Raw genomic sequence first — 20,363 nt, forward strand, 5'->3', positions numbered from 1 at the left:
AGAAATAGTTTAAAGTAAAAGGATGATAACCCAAATGCCCCATTAACTGATGAACAGATAAATCTATATCCATACAAGGGAATATTACTCCAATAAAAAGGAAGTTCTGATACATGCTACAACTAGGATGGACCTTGAAAACATTGTTAAGTGAAAGAAGCCAGTCACAAAAGGACAAATACTGTACTTCGGTTTCTATGAAATGTCCAGAATGGGCAAATTTATAGAAGCAGAAAGTAGACTAGTGATCCCCTGAAGGGAATGGAGGGTTTCAGCTAATGGATCAAGTTTCTTTCTGGGATGATGAAAGAGTCCTAAAATTCAATGTGGTGATGGTTGCACAGCTCTGGGAACACACTAAAAGCTATGGATTTGTATACTTCAAATGGTTGAATTATATGGTATGTAAATTATATCACAATACAGCTGTTTTTAAAAAGAAAAAGGATGGACAAAGTTAAACTCTGCTAACACTAATCAAAAGAAAGCTGGAGTGACTACATTAATATCATTAATATTGGTATCTGAAAGCAGATTTCAGAGCAGAGAATGTTATCAACGATAGAGAAGGTCATTTCCTAATTACAGAGAGGACATACAGTCTTAAATAGAAAAAGATCATTTACAGTCAAGAGATTTCAAGGTAATTGCTAGAACAAGTAGACAAAGAAAAATCAGTAAGGATATTCAAGATGTAAACATTATCAACCAAACTGACTAACTGACATTAATAGAATACTCCAACAGCATCAAGTTCACATGTAACATTTACCAAGATAGACCCACTGTGGACCATAAAACAAGTCTCAGTAAATTTTAAAGGATTTAAATAATGTATTTTCTCTGACCACAAGATAATTAAATCAGAAATCAATAACAGAAAGATATCAGGAAGACCCCCAAATTTTTGGAACCTAAACTGCATAATCTCTAAGAGTTAAAGAAGAAATAAAAGAGAAATTGGAAAATATTTTGAACCAAATGAAAATGAAAACAACATATCAAAATTTGTGAGATGCCATGAAAGCAGTGCTAAGAGGGAAATTTATAGCACTAAATATTAGGAAGGAAGACTCAAATTAGTGACCTAAGATTTCACCCTTAGGCAACTAGAAAAAGCAGGAATCAATGATATAGCTGAAAAATAAAATTAAGGTCATTAAAAGCTAGGAGTTTTGTGTAGATTTTAAAAATTGATACATCTCTGTGCAGATTAATTGGGAAAGAAAAAGAAATGACACATTACCAATATCAGAAATGAGAGATTCAGTACCGGTCGTACAGACATTAAAAGTATAATGAAGGATAAAAAACTTTCTGCCAATAAATGCGATAATGCAGATGAAATGGACAAATTCCTTGAAAGTCAAAATTTCCAAAATACACTCAAGAAGAAGTAGTCTCAGTAGAATTATATCTATTAAACAAACTGAAAATATAGTTTAACAACTATAGGCCCAGATGGCTTCACTGGTAAATTCTACCAAATATTTAAGGAAGAAATAAAGCCAATTCTATACAAACCCTCTAAAAGTAAAGATATATCATCTCAGTAGTTGAAGAAAAAACATTTGACAAAATCCAACATTCATTCATGATAAAAACTCAGAGGGAACTTCCTCAACCTGATGAAGAATGTATACAAAAAAAACACTACAGCTAACCTCATACTTAATGCTGAAAGATTGAATGCCCTCCCTCGAAAATCAAGAATAAGGCAAGGGGGGGCTTCCCTGGTGGCACAGTGGTTAAGAATCCACCTGCCAATGCAGGGGATACGGGTTTGAGCCCTGGTCCGGGAAGATCCCACATGCCGCGGAGCAACTAAGCCCATGCGCCACAACTACTGAGCCTGCGGTTTAGAGCCCGCGAGCCACAACTGCTAAAGCCCGCACGCCTAGAGCCCGTGCTCTGCAACAAGAGAAGCCACCGCAATGAGAAGCCCGTGCACTGCAACAAAGAGTAGCCCCCTCTCACCACGACTAGAGAAAGCCCGCATGCAGCAACAAAGACCCAACGCAGCCAAAAATAAATAAATAAATAACTCTATTAAAAAAAAAGAATAAGGCAAGGATATCTGCTTTCACCACTCCTATTCAACATTAAAACTGTAGGTCCTAGCATATACAATAAAGCAACTTAAAGATGGCATGCAGACGGAGAAGGATGAAATAAAACTGTCTCTATTTACATAATTTTCTACACAGAAAAATGACTAAATGTACAAAAAGTTGCTGGAACTAATAAGATTAGCAAGGTTACATGATTAATATACAAAAACCAAGTGTATTTCTATATACTAGCAACAAGTAATCGTAAGTAAAAATTTTTTAAAACAATGTAAATAGCTTTAAAAAATTAAATACTTAGAGATAAGTCTGACAAAAGATGTTCAAGATTCATACCCTGAAAACTGTAGAACCTTGGTGAGGGAAATTAAAGACTGAGAAATGGACAGAAATATGTTCAAGAATTGGAAAACTATATCAAGATGTCAGTTTTCTCCCATTTAATGTATAAACTCACCCCAATTCCTGTCAAAATCCCAGGAGAACTGTTTGTATAAATTAACAAACTGGTTCCAACATTTATATGAAGATGCAAAGGAAACTAGATTAAAACAATTTTGAAAAAGTTGGAAAACTCACACTCTGATTTCAAGACTTACTATAAAGCTACAGTAATTAAGACAATGTGGTACTGGTGCAAGTACCAGATTACAGATTACAGAAGACATACAGATTAATAGAACAGAATAGAATCCAGAAATGGAACACACATATATGGCCATCTGATTTTCAACAAAGGTGCAAAAGCAATTTAGTGGAGAAAGGACAGCCTTTTCAACAGATGCTGCTGAAACAATTGGATATCCATAAACAAGAATAATAATAGTAAACTTGTGCCTATACTCTGTACCATACAAAAAAATTAACTCAGAATGGTCCATAGACCTAAAGGTAAAACCTAAAACTGAAACTTCTAGGAGAAACCATAGGAGAAAATATTTGTGAACATGAGATGCAACATCGTAAAGTACAATCCATAAAAGATTGATAAGTTGGATTTCATCAAAATTAAGAAGTTCTGCTCTTTAAAAGAAAAAACAAGTCACACTGGGAGAAAACTGTATGTATCTCATATCTGATAAAGGACTTGTGTCTACAATATATAAAGGATTATCAGAATTCAATAGGAAAACAACCAAATTCAAAAGTGGGCAAAAGATTTGAATACACTTCACCCATTATGTGCCTACTAGAATGGCTAAAATCTCAAAAAAATGAGAATAACAAATCAGTGGCAATGATGTGGAGCAGTTAGAACTTTTATATATTGTTAGTAAGAATGCAAAATGGTATAACAAACATAGCCATTATACCTGGAAAACAGTTTGGTAGTTTCTTTTAAAGGTAAACATATCTTCACCATATAACTAGCAATCTCACTTCCAGGTATCTACCCAAGTGGAATGAAACTTAGGTTCCTACAAAAACATGTACATGAGTGTTTATAATGACTTTATTCCTAATTGCCAAAAAGTGGAAAACCCAAATGTTCTTCAACTGGTTAAGGGATAAACAAACCTGTGGTACACTCAAATAATGGACTACTACTTTGCAATAAAAAGGAACAAACTACTGATACACTAAGCAAACAGGTGAATTTTACTGTGTGTAAACTTAAAAAAAAAAAAAAAAAGACATTTTGTGCAAAAAAGTTAAGTGTCCAGATCAGTGGCTTTCAATCCTCCCTGTATATTATCACCACCTGGGGATATTTCAAAAAAAAAATTCTAGCACAGAATTGGGAATTTCTCCAATAAATGATAGCAGTATTAGACTGTTGGTTGGAGAAAGATTTGTCATCACAACTTAATAGGTGATAGCTGAGATCAAGGAAGAATATTGCAAAGCAAGAAGTATCTTGGATCTAGAATTAACCTATGATATCCTAACATTTACACTACCATGAGAAAAGAATTACCAAATACCACACAAGATCAGGTAAGTTGCCTGATCATTAGTGACACTTTCTGGGGTAATTTCAGCTAATTGGTGCAACTTGTTAGATAATAAGTTATGGTAACAGTGCTTATAGTACTGAACAGTTGGGAGGAAACAACACATCAATAAGGGATTAAACTAAGATACAGACTACCACAGAATACTATATAGCAGTTAAAGAGGTGTGATCTATATATACTGATATGAGAAGACCTAAGACATAATGCTAACTGAACAGTACATAAAATATACCATTTTAATTTTTTTCAAACCCCACTTAATGTACATTATTATATTTCTAATGAGTGCATTCCTAGAAAAAGAGCAGAAAGCTACACAGTAGCCTGAATGAATGATAACAGTAGGTGTCCCTAGGGATGGGGTGAGAACAAGAAGGTGTATTGTGTATGAATTTTGGGGGGGAATAAGAATTTATTCATTTTTAAACTATCATGTACATATTGTATAAATTATGGTGTATAAAAACACTGTCCTGTATATAAATTTATACATGTTAATGTACAATATATAAATGTATGTTCTACATTAATGTATATTAATGTGTTATGCATAGTAAGGTACACAATTCTACACTGCACAATATATACATAATGATGTATACACATTATTTACAAATAACATTTATACAATTAGTGTATACAATTAACAATTTAAGGAATATTCAAGTAAATGGGAGACTAGAGATAGGAAGTGCAGAACAGACTTAGGGAGGCAAAGAGTAGAAGAGTCAGTCAGAGGAAAGCTTTCTTAAGACGGTTAAAATTTGAGAAGGTGCATATACTGATAATGAAAAACTGGTGGTTTTATTTAAAACCTCAGAAAAGCCTATTATTTCAAAATAAAAGTAAAATAAATAGCTAGGATTTGGTTTTAAACAATCTGGGGGGTGAGAAAGGAATGAGGGGTATAGATCAAACAAGACTGGCCAAAATTGTTGAAGTAGGGTGACGGTCATGTGAGGGTTCACTATACACTTCTTTCCCGTTTATGTTTGAAATTTCCTATAATAAATGCATATGAAATCTGCTCAGTATGCTTTCCACTAAGAAACATGGACTGACATTAGCAGCACATGAAAAAAAATTTTTTTAACTACCAGAAAATAGTGCAATAGCTAACTTTTGGGGCTTTGGAGAAACTTAGTGCTGAAGGCACCTATAAATAAATCCAGTCTCTCTAGCCCTCTGGCGAAGTTTTTCTGAATCCGAGTTCTTCATGTGAACCAGAGGATGCAGAAAATAATTTGCCTGGATTTTCTCAGTTCTCCCAAGGATGACATATAACTAACATCAATACATTCTAGAATTCTAGATCATACTAAAAAATTACCTACAATGGATGCCTTAGGGAATTAAGGCTTCTCTTGTGAAATTCCATGGCTGTTAAAAAATGAGTAACACTAGACTGGGGGAAAAAGGGCCTAATACTGTGTAAAGTCATGCTATTTTTTAAAAAAGGAAAATGGAAATGTATGAAACTGATTAAATGTGGCATAACAATGTGATGTTCTATAACTTTTGTAAAAAAAAAAATCATAAGTTTGTGAACTCTTACATTGTGGAAAAGCTTACATCAAAATCACCTCTGGAGCTTGTTAAAAATAGAAATACTCTGCCTCTATCCCAGATAGTCATCAATGTCAGCCAGCTGAGAAGTGAAATGGGAAGGATATAAAATTTGGTAGTATGTTCCTTTATAAAGATGTTCAAACTCTTCATGATAAACTGCTTAACTTATTTGAGGTTCTTTGACTTAACACTGAACTATGTGTGTGAGAATTTTAAAGTTTTTATATTTATTTTTAACCCCCCCGCCCCCAACCCCCCAGAGACTGAGAGAAATTAACAGTATGATACGGACAGGAGAAACGCCAACCAAAAAGAGAGGGATTCTTCTGGAAGATGGAAGTGAATCACCTGCAAAAAGAATTTGCCCAGAAAATCATTCTGCCTTATTACGCCGTCTCCAAGATGTAGCTAATGACCGAGGTTCCCACTGAGGTTAGTCTGTTGTATTGAAACTGTCTTTTCACAAACTCTGTTTAGCAGCATCATGTAATGCATCCTAGATTATGGGGCTCTTTTCCTTAATCCTTCCAGTATCCTTAGGATATTTTTACTTATCCCAACTGCCTTTTTCCCTACCTTTCAGTGCTTGCCATCAAGGCTGCTTAGAATCCAAACTTGGATTTTTTTTAACTCTTTGGCAAAGCTACTGCAAGAATTGCAGAGAACAAAGTATACTCAAATGTGTGTATAAGAGGTCTCCATTAACGTGTTCCAGCAGAGGAACTGTATTTCAATTCATTCCTACCTGGCCCTCATGAAAAGCAAAAATAGGTATTTTGTCCTAAAACACTTGGTAGGAGTGTGAGATTTTTGCATTCCTAAAAGGTAAAACAAGGTAGAGCGCCCAGATTTGAAGGTCCTAGATTATTAGTCCAAGTCTCCCATTCCCTTTGTGTAATTCTTCCCTCTCCCCGTTAGGTGTGGTGCAGTGTGACAAGTGCTTGATTGATGTGCAATGTGTGAGTGAACCTGTATAAGAAGTGGCACTTTAGGGCTGTAAAAAGCATGATTTTGTAACCCAGATTTTGCTGTATATTTGCAATGGCACTTTCTACAATGTGAACTTTATTAAGTACAAAACTTCTAGGCTGAACTTAATTCAGTATCTTCTTTGATGCTTTTGTACTTTTTTAAAATTGTTAAAGCCCCAGTAGCTACCTTTTGGGCATGTGTTTTAAATTCTCCATTTTTTTGTTGATTGATAGGGATCAGCTGGCTAAGTAAAGATTTTAAATCAAGTTGCATTAAGAGGATTATTATGAAAAATTATGACCTCTTCCTTTAGGAGGCAGTTATCCAAAAGACGTGTGTCTTTATTAAGGTGATATATTTTAAATATCTTTGGGTGTGTTCCTGGAAGTTTAAAAAATAGATTGGAGAATTAGGTTTTTATTAGTACATAGTACCATTTATACAAATTAGAAAATGTTAATTTAACAGCTACTGAATTATCTATATATACCTTTATTAATCACTATTGTTCCAGCAGTTTTAAAGTTGAATGAATAATCTTATTAGGGAGAAAATTCAATTGTAAATTGAATCAGTATAAACAAAGTTACTAGGTAACTTCATATTGCTCTGAAAGAAATATGGAACTTACTTACACTGTTCAATTAGAATAGTGTTCTGCAAAAATATTTATAAAACCTCTCAAGATTACTTACTGCTACTGTAATTTTATATGAAAATAAGTATTTTTCAATAAAGCACTTATAAATTAATCTTTGTTTAGTTATATTGAGAAAAGGGTATTTAATATCCTGCATAAATGACAAAGAACAATCATTTACTGGTTTATTGTCTCTACGAAACACATTAGTCATTCATCATTTAAATATCTGACTTCATTAGAAACCGTTTTAACACTTTTTCTCCCTCCTGCCATAAAAATACAATAAGTAATTTGCTTAAAAAAAAAAAAAAACTATGAACAAGTGTTCTGGTTTCCTCTCACTCACCTAATGTGTACCTCAGTGACTGACAGCAGTTTGTATATCAGTAACACAGTAGGCTGAAGACTGAGGTTCAAATGCTCTTCCACTTAAAAGTGCTAATAAGCTATGGAAACTGCTCTCTCTATGCATCTCCTCTCCATATCCTAACATATGTACACCTGAAACCACTGATTTAAAAATCATTAGATAGATAGATAGTGCTGAACTCTGCCTACTTCATTAGTTTAAATGAATGCAACTTACCTTTAGCATTATATTCAGAAAAGTACGTATGCCTCCAGGTCCCCAAGAATTTGGAGCACTGAACTAGATAACCACCCTAAAGACACTTCTGACAGAAGTAACGCATTACGTAAAGAGAGGTTTCCAGAACTTGCTGTTAGAACCTAAGCATACACGGACAACACTGACATCAGTCACTGTTCACACCGTTTTACTCTGCAGGCAGTCCTTTGCCATTGGTCAGCTTTACTAGCCCAAGTCCAGCAGGAAAGTGCACGGTGCACCAGATTCACCAGCTCTTAAGTTGCTACCGTTTTCTCTTCTTTACTGAAAGGTTGTACTGAGCCAGGTTTTACCCATGACAGGCCAGCAACGTGAACACTTTTATTGTGCTGTTCTTCAGGCTTCTTCTAGGCACAATGAAAAACAAACAGACATTAAAAAATGACTGATGAGGGGATATCAGCACTGTACAAATTTGTTTCCCCAAAAGTTATTTGTATATACTGAGTGGTCTCCAGTGAAGACGTTTTAGAAGGGAAACAGTGAGCTAACGATTCCCAAACTGGTCATCTACTTACTTTCTGAGTGAGCATCTTCTCTCTGGCTTCGTCATGTACAGAAGGATTCCATGGAGAAAAGCTTCAGAAAGAGAAAAATATTAAAAAAATAGCTCACTAAATTTGTTTAACATCCATTTTTTTACCTTTTTAACCCAGTTCCCCTAACAAAAGTTAACAAGGAACAATCTTTAATCAGTTGTCAATATGTAAGTTTTAGACATTATCTAAATGATTTTCTCACAATAACTATCCCTTAGCACTTTACATGGGTTAGCTCATTTAAGCCTCACAACCACCCCTGAAGTCCTATTACTTGAAGAAAGTGAGGCACAGTAAAATTAAGTAATCTCTCTGGGTCACCAAAGCCAGTGAGTACAAGTCACCCAGTCTAACTGCAGAGCCCAAGCTCTTGACCACTAGCACTATGCACAGCAACCCCAGTGCTGCCCAAGAGCTCCGTCGCTGCAGTTTTCAGTACTCCTGCAGACACTCTTCCTCAGCGTAAACTAACACAATGCTCAAGGAACCCACCATTCACACTATTCACTCTCACACTGTTCAGTTTCCCTCCTTTCACCAAATCTGTAAGTTGGTTGGGGTATGGGAGTTTAAGAGGGGCTCCAACTGGAAAGAAAAGTCCCTACATTTGAATGAGCACATTACAAGGATCCTTAGGAAACCAAAGTCATTACATAGCTTGCTATTGGCACAATGTGTCAGTCCATGTTGAAAGCAGAAATCAAGTTGATACCAAGTTAGAAAGGTTGTAGGCTAACAGATTATACACTTTCCTTTTAAATCCCCATTCTAAGGCCACCTGGAAAACAGGAGCACATGACTGCAAAGTGCAGTTTATCTTGATAATGTACCACTTACCTAATTGCATAGGGGTCTTCTATTTTAGGTTGGTCAAACAAATGAGCAGTGCACACCTTAACACTGTCAACCACTTTACTTTTAAAAAGCTGAATATCTTTTTCGTACCTGTGTTAAAAGTTTAAATCAAAAGGTTACCAACATAATCTACTTTGCTATCTCTTCAAATTTATCTTACATAACAAAGCAAAGTAACATACAGTACTGCAGCCTCTGGGTTTAGGGGGCTTGCTGTATCAATCTTGTAGAAAACTCTCCTTGCATACATCAATACTTGCCAAATATGATTATGGTTCCGCCTAAAGGGAAATACGGCAGGATTACCGAGGCTTCCTCTTGCTGGCCTATGTCACCACACGAAACTCTGATTTACTAACCTCCATTTTGCAAATGCTCTCTTCACATCCAGTTCACCTGAGGTGGGATCAACTAGCGGGTGAAAGACGGGAATATCAAACACCAAACGCTATATTGAAAGAGAGACACATCCTTTAATGGAAGCAACGGAGCATATTAAACCCACACGGATAAGTTGTAAAAGAAGCTTCAGGACAAGGCAGTTTTGTTGCTTAAAGTCAAAGAGCTGCCTCAAGAGGGACACCTAACTACTTTCACCATTTTCCTGTGAAACTAAATTTTGCAGTGAAGCAGGGGAAAAGTCGCTCTTCTCTACCACAGCATAACAATCGCAATTCACGTAGTGAGAGCTGTACTACAGCTTCCAGCCTCACTTGAACACCCTGAGCAGAGAAACAAGTAAAGCTGAAGGCAGAGGCTAGCATGGCAAAAGATGCAACAAAGCAAAAAAATCCCCCTGAAAGACTACTGAGTAGACAAAACATTTCGGGAAACTGAAATCATAAAAGTATTAGGCCAGGAAAAGAACCAAGAAATCTTTAAAGCCCCTTAAACCCTCCTCCTGCAGTGAGGAGGGTGAGGAGGGTCCAAGAAAGAAAAGAAGCCAGACTACATCCCCAACTTACTGGACAGTCACCATCTGGGTAGTTATCGGGGATGTAAACTGTAAACTTAAATACACCATCTTGATAAAGTCCATGCCGTATGAATATTACTCCAAACCACACTGTAGGAAAAAATAAAAACAGTTAAGGGCTAAGTTTGTGTCAGGGGAACCAAATATGCTATAAAAAGAGCGAATCCTTCTTACTTAATGCAGATCGGTAAGATGGCTGCACATAGACACCAGGTAACTTCTGCTTCACAACCAAGGTGCTAAAACAGAAGCAGCAGAATAGTGAGATTGCATGGATGGAAATGACATACAGACCAAACCACCCACGTTCATTTTTTGAAAGAAGGAATAGTCCCCCGAAGGGCAGCTGATGCTCTAACCATACAGAGTCAGCACAATCTCTCACCTGGCCCTGACTGCTGCCTGTTCACTGGTTTCATAACACATGCTTACAGAGAAACACAGCCAAATCAGGGCCCCAGATTAAGAAATTAAAGCCAAACAGGGATACACAATCAAGTTTTCCACCCAGAAATCAGCTTCCCCAAAACACCATCTTGGAAACCAACCTGTAGGTAATTCTGGATATCAAATTTTATATCAGTGAGAGTATCTGTACGATTATTGCTTTTGTGACCATGAACAATAGATCTTACCCACACACATTTAAAAGCCTTTTTAAAATACAACTTTAGGTAATTAAGACATTAAAATTCCACGGAATTACCCTCATTTGGGGGTCATTTTAAGTTTGAACACCAGTCGGTGCGGCAGTGTTCTTGGTAGAAGGCAGGCAGCCTGAGGCGCTCACACTGTACTCTGCTCCTGAATTTACCCCAAACTCAGACACTTGAACTCTGTGGGCCGTGGCGTGGGAAACGGTGGGTGCTGAAACAAGGGAAGACAGAGGCTGCACTGGCTCTTCTGGGACCTGGTCACCTGACAGCCATTCTGCTCTGTTCCTTTTGTAGCTGAGCTATGAGCCTAAACAAGTAACACTGTGACCAGACCTTGAAAAGAACAATGTTGACTGAGGGTCTTAAAACACACTAACCTGCCAATCCTGAATTTTACTGAGAAGCAGCTTATTGGACCTCAACTGACTTTTTATTTATTACCTATTTGCTACCACACTTACTCTTCAATCATTTTAAAGTAGTTATTCCATTTTTAACTCACTATAATTCAGCATGTCAACAGCAGCATGGTTGGCAGATGTATCTACTACAGTGAGGTTTGCCAAAAAGGCAATTTTGTGTCCTAATACAGACAGCAGATTTAATGCCACAATAGAAGCCTGTCCAACTCACTGCCTCGCCTCAAACACAGGCTTCCATCATAAAGCTAAAGAGACCCGTGCTACCAAATCACACTCGCCATTTACACTGGGGCCTCAGACCCTCTGACCATTACAACATTAGCACAGTGAGGGACGGCTGGAGGATGCTTTTAAAATAACTTCATGTACAAAGGAAGTTTTACATGACTGAAATTCAGAATTAATTCTCCAGACTTTCTGCCCGTATAACAAATGATCAAATCAAATGCCATCTGCACTCAATCACTATTTGAGCCCCTCTGATGGGCCAAGCACTGTGTCATCACTACTAGACTCTGCAGAAGTGCCCGTCTCCTCACACTCTACTGATATGTGCAACTTCAGTCCAATTTTTGACTTCTGTGACTAGTCAAGTTCTTACTTACATGGAGCCCAAATCTTTAAAACTTCCCCGTAATGGCCTAGTTCTGCCCTTGGGGGTCATACAGAATAAGTCAAATCTCCTTTCTAATGACGGACCTTCAGGTGAAGACAGCTTTAATAAGTACTTTCCAGGTTTTCTCCAAGTCAGTGGTTCCCGTTCCTTCAACTGTTGACTGCTAAGGTCAGGCTTCCTGACCTCCACCTACTGGGACCATCTCCTCCTGCGACCACCTCTTTTGGGGACCCTCTCCTCAGTCTGTCAGGATAGATGCCTCTTACAGGGTGATCACCCGAATGGAGCACAAACCTCCAGCTGGGTCTGACCCAAGAAGGGATAGCTCGCCACCCTCCCACTGTCCCGCCCGCTACAACAACCTCTTCAGGAGGTGAATTCCTCACCTCATATAAAGGTAGACCAAAATTAAGTTCCTGGATGCTTAATAAATCTGTTTCCCCCTCCTCTTGCTCTCCAAAACAGACACGGAAATTAAAGCACACATTTGCCTTTAAATCTTACTTACCCAAGCTCTCAATAAGAATCATTACTTTTAGAAGAGGATATTTATATAACACCACTTAGGCCTTGGTGAAGAAAGGTTATATTACTAGCAATACAGTCCATCCTATATACATTAAGGCTAATGCTGGAGGGGGATGGGTTTGAGCTTTAAGATTAAATGGCTGCTGTTTACTGAGTCCTTCAGAATAAGTTTCATTCTTCACCTTCAAGGGTCATTCAAAAGTTAACCAGATAGTTTCAGAACTTACAATTCCGCAAGAAGGGAGTATTCCAGGTAGAAAGGTCCGTAAGAAGCATGCGTGCCATTTGCTGACTGTGTTGCCGGGGCAGGAGATGAAGGCTTAGTTATGGGCAAAGCATTTTTGGGAATAGAAGGCAGCTGTTTCTTTGGAGCAGTGCGTGGAGGACTGGTTTTCACATCCCCTGTTAATGTCTTTTCTTCACCATCAGATCGCTATTCAAGATGAAGTGGTGAGAACATTTGTTAGGATGATTCTTAAATCACAAGACTACATGTGATGTCCTTTAGTCTTTGACTGAAAAGCTGGAATTACTCTTTTACAAGGACATTCTAGCACCATGATCAAGATGACCTGAAAGTCTGTTGAGCAGGCAGGCTATTACAGAGAGCAGAACAAAGCTGAAGCAAGACTAAATCACAGGAAAATTCATTCATCAGCTGCATCCTATAAAGACAATAAGGCCAATATTTACAGGATTTACTTGAAACGGAGAAAGAAATGGTTTCTCCTGGTGGCCCCAGAAAGAGGGCAAGGGGTTACTACACAATTAGACAAGACTAGAAAGGCACCCTAGCATTTAGCTGTAGAAAGTCGGGTGCTAAGCATCTCAAAATAAATAGTGTAGAGGACTGAAATCAGTCACTACCTGATGTCACCACTTCGGTTAGAAACTAAGAATGAAGCTATTCTCTCACTTGCATGGGTCTGATTTTGATCTTGTCCCTAATGGACATGTTTCCACATTTGGACTATCATCAGCATAAACTGTCATTCTTAGTCGAAGACAGAGGTCTAAATGAATCAGAGACTAAACTACCATCTCATAGGTATTTCCTTGGCTCAAGTACAGTCAAAGCCTGCTTAATTAGCTGTATTAAAAACGTACACAGTATCGTGTACAGAAAAAAAGAATAGTGGTGTTCTCTTACACGTGGAATTATGGGTGACATTCATTTTCTTTTTGTTTGTGTATTTTAAGCTTCCCTAAAATGTATTTTATTTTAAAAAATATTTTATTTAGAAAACTTAAACCAGTGCCCTCAAGTCTGACTTGACCATATTGGACTGGTCTTGCCCAACACTTCTCTAACCATGAAATCTTGCAGTTTGTCAAAAAACTACTACAATAAAGTGTCACAAATTTCATCATGTGTAAATGTAACCTAAGTCAAAATAATAGAAATTTGATTACTAGAATGATTTCTATTTGAGATGTGATCTTGGTCTCAGAAACTGACTTTAATCAACCAAATAATTGTTTCCCAAAAGTAAAACCTAAACTAGAAAAACAAGGTAAATTTGCTAAGATTATAGGCAACCTTGGTATGAATTATTTTGGCCTCTGTTCTGACACAAATGGGTTTCCTCAGTAAATTTATCAACTATACCTACTTTGCGTACAGAGCTTGTAGACATACTCCAGAAAGGGTTCATAACGTGTACTCCAAACAAAGAAACTCAGTGGTCTGTGTCATCAAACTCTTCCGTCCGCAGAATTCACTTTACCTTAAAATGAGATGGGAAAACAGAGAAACAGACCAACACCAACAGTTAAGACTTCTGAAAGAGTTAAGAACTAAATCTGTACCTCTAAGCAGAAATACAGTATAATGTTATATAACATGTAGTTATAAAAACCTAGGGGGAAAAATCTTTAGAAATAGTTTCCTTCTATACCCCCTCCCTCCAATTTCTTTCCCATCTTTAAAGGCCGACAGGAATCTGTGTACCAAGTCCTTGGCCAGGATTCAGAATATTCAGTGACACAGTTCAGCTCTGGTGCCAGAAGTGCAAAAGATATGGACTACAACAGCTGCTACTAGCATCATATCTAGGCATTTAACTACTGGGAAAGCCAGGTTCAGAATGCACTGTACCCACAGACACAAAAGGTCTATCACAGTTCTCAGGGTTATGGGAATTAAAGATCCAAGGGAGCTGATTCGAGAGTGTCTTAAGTACAGAATGATTCTCTCCAACAAAACTAGCAACCGAAGGCAGAGCATACGAGACAGAGGGGGAGGGAGAACTGGGTCCTGTCGGGACCATCCACAAAACAAACAAAAAACGACCTTTTCCAACTGCTTCAAGTGTGGAAACAGCAGGATTATGCATTTAAGGAATTGCCAAGCAATATGTACAAATGTAACAGAGGAATGCAAACGAGACCTTTCACAAACACAAATCCTCCACCAAAGCTTCATGAAGTGGATAAGAAAGCATGTCTCAAAAGTCACAAAGTCAGTGGGTCATTTACTAAAAATACAAAGGAAGAGGCAAAGGAAAAGCAGCAAGCGGAGCTGTAAGAACAGTAATTTGTTTGCTCTGGTGACTTCCCCCAGGCTTGGTCATGTTTAAAACAGAGCTCTGCTAAATTCCTACTTGCACCAGTCAACAAGCTGAAGGTGAAAAGGGTAAAAATTTAAGCAACATTTTACAAAATTTGTAAGAAGCAAATCATTAGAGAAGCATGTACCAAATGTCCCTAATCAGCAAAAATTTGTTTTCTGCCGATCCTATGACATCCACAGGTGGGTCCCATACCCTACCCGTGCCCATTACTGCTGCCTTGCTTTCCAAGATACAATGCCACCCAATAATTAAATCCAAGTAATGAGGATTCTGGTTCTTCCACCTACCTGATGACTTACATCCAGTAAGTAGCAACTTATTGCTGAGAGCTCTCTGCAAGTCTGCCTTTAAAGGTAACTATGATACAAGCCAAAATGGCTGGGACATCAAAACTGTGTGGGTGTATATGTTCCTGTTTGGTGCAAATAAGAACAACACTGGTTTTCAGATCCAGAGTAATGTGCAGCACCCAACCATCATCTAGGACAGACCTGATTTAACAGGGAATCCTGTCCCCCTGGGATACAGTGCTCACCACCATGTAAATTTACTGGGGTGGATCAGTCACCTGTAAGGTCCCTTCCAATTCTAACACGTAAAGATTCTATGACTTTGCCCTTAAGAATCAAATAAAACTTAGCCCCAGTTCCTCCTGTCTTTAAGAAGGAGGTATTGTCTACTGCTGCCTTTGTTTCCAGCAACGACATAATCACCTAGAGAAATGGTAGCACGCTTTTCAGGAGTAACTACACTCTTTAATAGCGATCTACTTTACCCAGGCACAGTACAGCATTTTTCCAACAGGAGTGACATAGATGGAAGAAAACACAAGGCACGTCCTACTCGTTCCGAAACAACTTTAGAATTTCTGCTGGTCTGGTCATACAAACAACACATGATTGTCTCTCTTTATATCATACAGCTGAGAAGTCGTAGCTCGGCCCTATACGAATGACCCGCACCTGTCCTGAGCCAAAACTTAGAGACGGGCGGTGCTTACCTCCTATGTACCATAGTCCCTAAATAGGCACATCACCCCGAACAGCCTTAAACTCCATGTTAAGAGGCGACGGAGCAGGGCCCAGGGAAAAGATGAAAACAGCCTCGGCCCCGGCTCTCTGGGGACAGCCGGGACGGGCACCCGCACCCGCGGCGGAAACCCATCTCCGCGCACGCAGGGAATCTGGACAAACCTGTCTCGGGATGATGCAAGGCAGGGGCCAAATCCCGACCTCGCAGATAGCTCGAGGCCGGCCCGGGCCCGCGAGACCCTCTGGTGGGGGGCTGCGAGCCTCGGACGCCCCCCTCAACCTGGGAGCGGGGACAGAGCCGGGCGTGGGGAGGGGGCCGAGGAGGGCGGGCCCCGGACGGAGCGAACCGGTCCGGCCCACCTCCCTTCCTCAGGCCAGCCCGGCCCCGCTCCCAGGCAGCCCCCAGCGCCAGGCCCCGGGCCCCGCGGCGGCCGGCGCAGCAGGTGCCTGCGAACGCGGACAGGTGCCCAGCCCAGCCCCCGTGTCCCAGTGCGGCCGCCGTCTCTACGGAGTCGAGGGCCCCTGGTAGGGCATACAAATGCCGGCCCCGAGGACGCTGGCGGTCCGCGTTTGAGGACTCCACAGCCCTCGCGTACCTACCACCGGCCTAGCAGCGCACCCCACCTCGGTGTTTTTAATGCAGTGCTCCCGGCTGCAGAGCGCCGTCGCGGCCCCTCAGCATCTCTGGCCGCAGAGCCAGCCCAGCCCCTGCCTACTCCGCGCCCCGCCCAGCCCGGCTCCCAGACTCCGGCTCCGCCCCCTGCCCTCCCTCCCTTGGGCCCGGACGCTTCCGCCCAGCCTCGCGGCGCCGAGTGGCTCCTATACCTGTCCGTCAAGGACGTTCTTCCGGGGGCGTTGGGGCGGCAGCGCTAGGTCCTGCCAATCAAATCTGCTCGGTTCGGGTGAGGCCGCACTTGACCCTCCCCTTACGTAACAGCGTCCAGAGGGACCTGTCAGTCACGGAAGTATCGGCCCCGGGGGAGGGATGGGGCGGAAACAAACGCCGGTACATAATTGGTCACAGCGTCCGCCAGTCACCATGGAGACCCGCCCACAGGTTTGTGCGTGGCCGCCGCTGCAGTTCAGGCAGGCTATGGCTGCGGGTTTTCCAAACCCGAGTCAGGGCGGGGCAGGGCTCGGGGCAGGAGTCCGAGAGAGGAGCCCGGTCGCCGCCTGACCGCCTGGTGCCCGCCCCTGCTCGGTCCTCAGTCCCTGGCGGTGCTGCGGGGCCCGAGACCGCCACGTTGGGTCCGCCCGACGTGGGAGGGGCTGGGGCCGCTGTCAGGTTGATAGACCCTGGAAGAAGTTCTGGTGTAAGAAACGCCAGAAGAAAACGCCCATTGAGAAACGCCCATTTTCTGTGTCGAAGAATGGAGGAGCGAAGGGATGCAGAGGATGGGAGCTAAACTCCCAACTCCTCCCTTGGCAGTAGCGCTGCCAGAGGGCTTTTTTAAAAGTGTACGTATCGGACCCAACCTATAGAATCCCAATCCGGGGGGTGGTGAGTACCAGGAATTCACATTTGTCACAAGTTCCTCTGGTAATTCTGGTACGGACTGAAGTTTGAGAACCTCTCATGGTAACGTAGCTCCTGGTCCTCTGATTTTTTTTTTTTTTTTTAACCTAACAAAGGTGATCTGGAACACCTTTACCACATCTAACTCCTTACTGCTCAAAAACCTTCCACGGGAGCCGTTTCAGACTGAATAAAATCTAAATTTAGCCTGATTTACAAGGCACACCCTATGCTGACCTCGTTCCCATATTCCCAACTCATTTCCCACGTTTTTCTCCAGCCTCATTCTGTGACGGATGCCCTTGGCTTACACCCTCCGAGCCTTTTCTTACGATGGTGCCTCCTCTTGGGATGCCCTTCCAATCTCCACCTAACTCAGTATCTTACACTCAGAAGAGGAGAAATATTCTCTGATCAGGTTGTTTGTTCAATTTTTGGTTGCCTTTGAAATTCTGGTAAAATGACCTCCTTGTAAAATGGCAGACAGCCAAACTCCCCTAATCCCAAGGGTTGGTTCTGAAATCCAACTTCCTCCTCTAGCGAAAACATTCCTGAGCCACTTCCTTTTGTCCAGTTTGAATACACTTAGGAATGTTGTAATGCCCTTCCTTAATATTAGTCTCAATCAATATAAAGAGGAAGATAAACAGGAAATCCTTTCTCCTGGCCGCAGGTGGTCTCCCTTGGCACCTCTCTGACCCAATCCCTCCTAAACTTCTTGGCAGTCTCATCCTCTCCTAAACTTTTTTCTGATCTCACCTTCTACCCACCTCCTTGGCAATCTATCCCTTCCCTCAGGTTCACCAAGGACTCACATATTTCTCCAGCTCGGACCTCTCCACTGAGCTTCAGCTGCACGTATCCAACTGCCCATTTGGCACCAGATGCTTCAGACACATATCAGAATCCTTACAGCCGCACATGCCAGAAAATCCAACTCAAATCGGCTTGCATAGCCAGGGGATTTGCCTCACATGTAGGGCAGGTTCCAGCGGCGGCACTCTGGGCTTTAGGCCCTGCTTTCAGGCTGGTCGCAAGATGGCTGCTGCCATTCCAGACACATCCAGATGTGACAACGTCTAGCAAAATAAAAAGCATTCTTTTCTCCCAAAGGTCTTTTTCGAAGAACAAGAAACCCTTTCCCAGAAGCTCCCCATAAGCGATGCTTACCAGAAATGAGTCACTGGGTCTCTGCCCTCAATGAAACCAGTCAAGGGCAAGTGGAATGAGTCTGCCATGATTGGCTAGGGCTCAGCAAGATTTACCCCAGATCCCTGGCCTTTAGACAGAGAAGTGATATGATTGGATTTGTATTCTGAAAAGGCCACTTTGTATGGAGAACAGATTGTGCGAATACAAGAGCATTTGGGAAACCATTGCGGTGGCTCAGCAAGAGACCATTGCATGAATTTGATGGTGGAGATGGAGAAGTGAATGAGTTCAGATATTTAAGAGGTGGAATGGACAGGACTTGGCCATGGATTAGATATGGAGGGTAAGGGGTTGAAGACAAGGGGGAGTATCCTGGATGGAGCCTAGATTTTGACTTGAGCTACTGGGTGAATAGTGAGGCCACTCCCTGAGATGAGAAACAGTAAACCATACTGTTTACGGGTGTGGGGGAGATGGGGAAATAGTTCTTTTTTTGGATAGGCAACGTTTGGGGTGTTTCTGTAAGTACTGTTGCTTGCGTACCTAGTAACCATTTCCCCCTTCTTCATTGCTAACAGAGCCTTGATTTTTGTTGAGGAGCCCCGCCCTTCCTGTTTCTTGTTGCTCCTGGGACAAAGACCAAACTCCTTACCATCACCGAGGGCCCAGCATGGCAGGGCCAACACCTGTCCAGCCCCACAGGCCCCAGGTTCCAACCACTTACATCCTTTTAATTCCTTGGAGATGTGATGCTCTCCCTCTCTGCCCCACCGCAAGAGGGGGCCTTTGCACTGGATGTTCCCTTTGCCTGGACCGTTCTTTTCTCTCCCCCTACACGGATCTCTGCTCAAACACCACTTCCTCAGGGCAATTTTCTGTCTATTTGGGAGATGACTTATTAGTAGCTATCTCCATACTATACAGTAAGCGCCACCAGGCAGGAACCATGTCTGTTTCATTCTTCCTGGTCTCCGCAGCATCCAGTCCAATGCCTGGATGTAGTAGGTGTGCAACAAATACTTGACAAATGAAGGACAGAAGCAGTTACAGTATATTTAAAACACCTGCCTACCTGCATGCCCCCAGCTCTGCACCAAGAGAGGAGCTGATTATGAAAATGAAGATGATTTATTTAAATGGAAATGAGGAGGCAGCCTTGAGGTACCATTTCTTTAAGACTAAAATATAAAATACTAAGAAAAAAAATAACTACTGGCCCTAAACCGTACCTGTAAAACATTTTTAATCACTTCATATTATATTTATTATTGTAAGTTTTGGGAGCATATCTGATATTTGTGTCAAAAGATGAATTCTTGGGACTTCCCTGGCGGTCCAGTGGTTAGGACTCTGCGCTCCCAATGCAGGGGCCGCAGGTTCAATCCCTGGTTGGGGAACTAGGATCCCACATGCCGTGCAGCTAAAAAAAATAAATAGAAAATAAATTTTTAAAAAAAGATGAATTCTTCTTGCATCAGGATTTAGTAGACATGGGATCTGTATGAGTATTCAAGACTCCTGCTCATGTTCTAATCAGCAAAATATTCATTGAATCCATTCTTCTTTTGGTCTTTGGGAAATTAACTGTACAAAGCAGTTTAGATCACTGATTTACTACTAAAGGAAGGCCTGAACAGAAGGAAGGGACCAAATGATGGTT

At 41.1% G+C, this 20,363-nt stretch overlaps 2 protein-coding genes across 8 annotated transcripts in view; one reads left to right on the top strand and one right to left on the bottom strand.

The window, feature by feature from the left end:
• The window catches only part of RBL2 (RB transcriptional corepressor like 2), a 49,044-nt gene extending 41,724 nt beyond the window's left edge, over positions 1–7,320 (top strand). The window contains exon 22 of the mRNA XM_036833114.1: positions 5,857–7,320. Coding sequence (XP_036689009.1) covers positions 5,857–6,027 — 171 coding nt within the window. The 3' untranslated portion in view covers positions 6,028–7,320. The remainder of the gene's footprint in view (positions 1–5,856) is intronic.
• Positions 7,321–7,364: 44 nt separating this feature from the next.
• Positions 7,365–16,787, bottom strand: LOC118884933 (AKT interacting protein). 7 transcript variants are annotated; one of them, XM_036833121.1, is made up of 10 exons: positions 16,660–16,766; positions 14,045–14,158; positions 12,659–12,864; positions 10,384–10,448; positions 10,199–10,299; positions 9,593–9,681; positions 9,416–9,514; positions 9,216–9,323; positions 8,358–8,418; positions 7,365–8,183 (listed from the first exon to the last, which is right to left on the bottom strand). In XM_036833121.1, exons 2-10 carry the CDS (start codon positions 14,084–14,086, stop codon positions 8,076–8,078), a joined length of 879 nt encoding a protein of 292 aa, XP_036689016.1. In that variant the 5' UTR covers positions 14,087–14,158; positions 16,660–16,766; the 3' UTR covers positions 7,365–8,075. The 7 variants fall into 7 exon arrangements, with proteins under 7 accessions (XP_036689016.1, XP_036689010.1, XP_036689017.1 ...); XM_036833115.1 differs by having other exon boundaries at positions 7,369–8,186; positions 16,636–16,787; XM_036833122.1 differs by having other exon boundaries at positions 7,369–8,183; positions 16,632–16,759.
• Positions 16,788–20,363: the final 3,576 nt, after the last annotated feature.

This window comes from Balaenoptera musculus, chromosome 19, assembly GCF_009873245.2.
Source record: "Balaenoptera musculus isolate JJ_BM4_2016_0621 chromosome 19, mBalMus1.pri.v3, whole genome shotgun sequence".
NCBI lineage: Eukaryota > Metazoa > Chordata > Mammalia > Artiodactyla > Balaenopteridae > Balaenoptera > Balaenoptera musculus.